At 50.3% G+C, this 6163-nt stretch overlaps 1 protein-coding gene across 1 annotated transcript; it reads right to left on the bottom strand.

The window, feature by feature from the left end:
- Window positions 1-518: 518 nt before the first annotated feature.
- On the bottom strand, window positions 519-5868 carry LOC122375401 (heterogeneous nuclear ribonucleoproteins A2/B1-like; the record flags this gene model as incomplete). Its single annotated transcript, XM_043354758.1, has 2 exons — window positions 519-1267; window positions 5187-5868. A coding segment is annotated over one exon (669 nt), but the record flags the coding sequence as incomplete, so codon positions are not given.
- Window positions 5869-6163: the final 295 nt, after the last annotated feature.

The following is a 6163-nucleotide window of genomic DNA, read 5'->3' as shown; positions in this document are numbered from 1 at the left end:
AAGTGTCGGCCGTTTGTGCAAGTGCATGTCACGCCACTCGAACGCCGGGCGCCACCGACTCAGAGGCTAGTGCGCCCCGTGGACCGTCCTCCCTCCGGGCCGTGTTGGGGATCGTCGGCTGGCAGCCGAGTCTGCCGTCACCGCCCACCGCCCACCGCCCACCGCCCGGCACCCTCCGTCCACCGCCCGCCGCTCCACCGCCCGGCACCCTCCGTCCACCGCCCTCCGCCCACCGTCCACCGCCCTCCGTCCACCGTCCACCGCCGCGCTGCCCTGGCAGTGACAGAAAGTCAGCGCGTCGCTCCGACGTGTGCTTCAGAGTTCAGATACAGGCGTCTTCGGCAACGTTTTGTTACTGCACATGTACACTACAGCTTAACGGGTCCCGCTGGCCGACCATGGGAGGCGGGTGGCTCGACAGCCGACCTGAGCGCCCGTCAGATCACCCGACCGTATCCGCAGCCTATGTGGCTTTGGTAGCAGCCATAGAACCAAACATCACAGGCAAAGCGCTTAGATAGCACACGGTGCCGTATATTTCGTCAGTTTCTGTGGTCACTCATAAAGCTAAATAACCTCGCTAAAAAGTCAGGTGCACGGACCTGTCTAAAAATGGTCAGCGTCGGCACAGAGCTCATCGTCACAGTAAAACAATGCTGCAATACCTGAGCCAGAAATACGGGGTGTCCTTGTCGGTTCGTGGCTGGGCCCGTCACCGGCCGACCAGGGCCCAGCGAGGCCGTACAGCCGCTCATATCGGTCACCCACAGACTCCGTGGACATGCGCACGACCACACAACACCATACTGCCCCTTCGCAGTGCGCAGATGCCCAATCGGGGCGGGCGTATCGCCCGTGGGGCTTCGCAACACGACATGTCAGTTTCGGCAACACTGGGTCAGTTTCGCTTACACGGTTTGCCAGTTTCGCTAACACTGGGTCAGATTCGCTAACACGACATGTCAGTTTCGCTTACACGGTTTGCCAGTTTGGCTAACACTGGGTCAGTTTCGCTTACACGGCATGCCAGTTTGGCTAACACTGGGTCAGTTTCGCAAGACATGTCAGTTCCGCTAACTTTGGGTTAGTTTGGCTAACATTATGTGTCACAGCCCTGCGCCCGGGGAGGGGCGGTGGTCGCCTCGGAGCCGCGGCTTGCAGTCGGACCAGTCGGCTAGTCCAGGTCCACCCCGGACCGTAAGGAGACGAGAGGCGGCCTCCGGACGACCCGACCCGGTCCACTGGGCCTCTCTGTACAATGTCTGACCTGCAAACACAAAGCGGATTACATTTGCGTTACGTATTTATTACATAAACAGGTCGCGGCACAGTTACACATAGGTGGCACAAAGACACCCGCAGAGCCTGATTTACAACACCGGGCGAATAATGCCACATGCAGATCGCAGATAGTTTCTTACATCACTGGACTCACACAGAGTAGAGCTACAGCGTAGAGCGGGTTATGTCAAATGTTTATCTGCTCGGGTTGCATATTGCATACGGTCTCTGCGGGGCCCCTAAGGGAGCCGGGAGCCCCACTAGCTGGTTAGGCCCCTCAAAACAGAAGCCTCGTCTCGGACATGGGCATTGCACTGTGCAGCAAGCTCTCAAAGTGGGTCGGCTCAAGACCGGTTCTAATGTGTGTCGACATGCTCACTCCCAGCGCAAGCACAGGACGTATTACCCGGAGAAGAGTCATCGATAATCCCAGCTAGGCAATAATGATTCCAGTAAAAATACGCACTGGGGAAAACGGTTTAGACACGATGTGGTAACCGTTTGCAGAGTCAATGCCGAGCTGCGTGCGTCATCAGCTACTGGGCTCGTGGAGAATGCAGAACTTTTGACAGCGATAAGAAACCGTGGGCTTTGTGTCCTCGGTAAGGCGGTGACCACGTTGTGGCCCACATGCCACAAGGACATCAGTAGATAAGAGTTGACGGTTGCTGTTCAGTGTTCATAAAACGTCACCGGAGCATTGCGGCCGGCTGGATTAGCACGACTCGCCCACGCACAAGCGAGGCATTAGTATGAGCGGATGTCGGCTATCACAAAGACGACTACCACAACTGTGGTGCAGCGCCTTTTCACCTTTTTTCCTCCGAACAATTTACCGCGATTGCCACCTGGCGAACAGCGGAGCACTCGCCCAGATTGAGGAAAGAAGAAGACTTGAGTGTGCTCACACAAAGGCGTCAGTCAGCTTTTGATTATTGGATCTCATATCAACAATGGTCCTCTCGTTTTCAAAGTAATCGGGTTCTCAGTAGATCTAAAACGGTTAAAAGCTTCGCTTACATGCGAAGACTGCAATGTTGTCCATGGCTCACGAAGCCTTTGAAAAAAAGTTCACTGAAAGTGGGTGAACCAGATGCGCAGAAAACATTAACTGACACCTCTCCATATCATTCATCTGAGCTATAACTTACAGGCCATTGGCTTGATATATGCTTGCATTGCATCACATTGACTGAGCGATATAAAACATCTGAAACCAGTAAGATAAGTTGATCCAGCTATCTTTTTCCGAATGTTCCGAATTTTCCGACCAAATTTGCTACAAAGCACGATAGAAGATTTCTACACACACAGAAATATTGAGCGATGTCAAGTTCAATATACTCGTAAATAGTTCAAATAGCTTCAAAGTTCTGCTTCACGTAGTAAAATATCTTTAGTTTAAGTACTTACGTGATAAACAAGCAAGGTATCCGTCGCACAACGCCATGATAAGTAAAGGCATCAAGAATAAGTTTGTTTTTATACGACGTTTATTGGTTAACTAACAAACATCGGCAGTTTTATTACACCACACAAGCATCTTTACGCAAAACAGGATAATGTAACAGCATAACAGATGTTCAAATACCTAACTGATATGTTTTCATGCAAAGCAAGTGTATCCATAAGCGAATGAGTGTTGTGTCACACTGGTAATTGCGGTACACATCCAGAGCACCGTTTGTTTACGTCAACCCGTGTAAATTTAGCGAAATTTTGAGCTAAATGCTGACGGCGGCGGCGCCATTTTCGCAATCTGTCAGTTGTGCGCCGGGGACCGCGGGGGCCGGCGGGGGAGTGTTGTGGCTGCAGTGCGCAGAGTGAGTTTGCTCATTCTTGTGACATCAGTGAGATAAAACAGTGCTGTGGTGTTTATCTAGTTGGATAATAGGCTGAGTAATGAGTGAATAAGTGAATAATAAGTGAAATACTGCATTGTGGTCATCGTCTGATAACTGCAATCAAGACCGAGTCGGAAATCTGAAGCGGAGCGACATTGGAGGAGCTGCTGGAAATTATCCAGCTTTGTCGGAGTGCTAAGGTGGGCTTGTAATTTTTCAACTGAGCTGCTGTTGTGTTATGAAAATAATGGATGCACTTTCATGCTTTTCTAGGGTTAATTAGGTATAGGTATGCTAATATTTTGCCAGATAGGCAACAGAGAGCCGATGGCTAATTAAATGAACGATAATTTTGGCACAGTGAAGTAGTGCATACAGATGACATATTTTTTATTCATCAATTACGGGCAGTTGACGGGAGACGGGCGGTGGCTGCGGCCTGTAGCGGCGCCCATGCGTTGTGAAATATCAGCTTATATACATCATAAGGTATATACGCTAATCTAACTTTTATTTCCGTCAGATGTCATGTCGATTCTTAATAATAAACGACAAACAAACAAACGTGTTTGCAGCATGGGGTAGGCATTGAGCATCACAATGTTTCGTTGCATTTAGCTAAGGCTCGCGGCTGGCGACAACGTCCCGCCGTGTGTCGCTTGCGTTACAAATTTTGCGGGCCCAACATTAGCTTTACCAGAAAAAAACGTTATAATTACCGTCATATTTGTGTAAATTTACCGCCATGAATTTGTGTACGATTACCACGCGAGTGTTCCTTTTGGTACTTTTTACCAAAAACACATATTTGTGCGTAAATGTAACGCGAGATCCGCGGTAAAGGTACACTGAAAGCGGTTCTCCTACACAATAGTGAAGCACTCCGAAGCTAGCAAAACACACATATAAGTGTTCTTTTACGCAGAAAACGGAGTAATTTTACACCAAAAAAATGTTCCTTTTGGTACTTTCAATTACACCGTTTTTCCGCTCAATATTTCTGTGTGTGTACCATGTTTAAAATGTAGCAAAGATGTTAGGTACATTTCGCACGGAATTCAGCCCACAAGCATGAACTTGATGATCCGTGAAGTTTTCCCATATTGCTTTCTGTTGTAATTCCTGTATTTAAGGTGAAGTGCATACTTTCAAGGGCACTGTCTTCCGGCAGTAGTAATGATGAGGTAAGTTTGTCAGGACGTGTGAATCTCTCAACAATTGATGTCTCATATAACACAACATATACCCACAGGAAAAGTAGGCGATAAATAGGAAAATAAACCGGAAAATGCTCAATGGTTCGCAGCCGCACCAGTTAAACATCATACGGCGAAACGGTCTTATGTTTCAGCCCTTGAATTTGGGTAAGTCAGCATGAGAATGAATAAAACAGACGAACAACATGTAAGAACATCGGTTACAACTTACAACGTCCTGTTCTTAACGAGACGTCTCCGTTTTCTATAAGCGAGAATTAAAAAGTAAATGCGCTATAGAAAATGTCGTCAAGCATACAGTTGGCTAGATTTTATGCATTGAAAACAAGGAACTTTCATTGTTTCAAAGTCCAGAGGGTTAATAAAAGACAAGACATACGGCTATCGAGGCGGATGTCAGCCTCCGTTACCGTTGGAGCTTGGAGGACAAGATAAAGGCTATCCGTCATTCTGTTTGCTCTGAACGAAGCTGGTTTACGGTCATTTAGCCAAAAGCCTCGTTTCAGGTGAAATGATGTAAACGCTTGAACAAGGAAGTTTCTTTACTTTACTAACTTCTCATGAATGGGGGGGGGGGGATACGTATGTATAATGTGTAAGGACACTAGTTATCCGGGATTTCCCTCATTGGCCGGGAGAGATGGGAAAGAGATAACCGAATAACATTCACTGAGCTAATGTTCCCAGTAGCTCAGTCAGTAATCCCGATGCCTCAGCAGTTATTTCTTCATATTGCTCACATGGAAAATGTGCTACCCGGAGACAGAGCCCTGAGCACCTCCTGCGGAGCACCCCTGGGCCACCCCCTGCGGTTGTGGCCCGTGTTCACCATATCAGTCCTCACCTGTGTGGTCAAATCACCGCCGGCGCACGGAACCGACCAGGTTCTGCAGGTACAGGATCTGCTGCAGGGCCTGGTTACCCAGCGCCAGGGACTTGGGGTCGGCGCGTTTCTCGGCGGCCAGCGCGGCGGACGGTGAGCCCGGCTGGACGATGCCGGTGTGGCTCTGGATCAGGTGCTGCTCCTGCCTGCGGCGGTGCGCCAGCTGCCGGCTGGTGGCCAGCTGTGCCTGGTACTGCTGGTCCGCGCTGATGCCGTTCAGCCGAGAGGGCAGCGACGAGTGCGACCCGAAACGGCCGAACCTGCCGAACCCGCCGGAGGGCGAGTTGAAGTGGCTGGGAGAGCCAAAGTGCCGCGGACTCGGTCCGAACGACGGTGAGCTGAAGCGGCTGCGGCTCGAGCTGAAGTGGCTGGAGCCGAAGTGGTTCGGTCCGAACCGGCCCCCGGAGCCGAATCCGCCCGGAGCCGGGCCGAAGGGGTTGGGTGACGGTCCGAACGGGGAGCGCGCCGGCCCGAACCGGTGGCTGTAGCCGCTGCTGCCGCCGCCCGGGAACTGCGACTGGCTGAAGCGCGACTGGAAGCTGTGGAAGCCGTTGTTTCCCGACTGGAAGCCGCAGCGGCCGCCGAAGCAGGAGCTGCGGTAGGCTGCCGATGTCAGCCGCGCGGCCAGCGTCGTCACCACCGCCTGGGGGCACAAGGGCAAGGTCATGTTGCTGGGCAAAGTGATTGAGGAACCTTTTATCAGAAGCTCTAACCTACTTCATGTACTCGAATGAAGGTTTCTCCCTATTTTCACACGACATTTCTCTCGTCTTTCCGAATCTCATGTCTTATGCGTTGCAGATTCCTACATAGGTAATTCGATCGCTGGTAAGGTGCATCCCCCTAGTATTCTGTTTCAATAAAATTGCATACACTTACGTCGGCATATTTTTTTAACGTTTCGTAGCGTTTCAAAAAAAAAAAAACGTTAAGATATA

The sequence above is a fragment of the Amphibalanus amphitrite genome, unplaced genomic scaffold, assembly GCF_019059575.1.
Source record: "Amphibalanus amphitrite isolate SeventyFive unplaced genomic scaffold, NRLGWU_Aamphi_draft 001833F_arrow, whole genome shotgun sequence".
Taxonomy (NCBI): Eukaryota; Metazoa; Arthropoda; class Thecostraca; order Balanomorpha; family Balanidae; genus Amphibalanus; species Amphibalanus amphitrite.
This window is presented reverse-complemented; position numbering and strand designations above follow the sequence as displayed.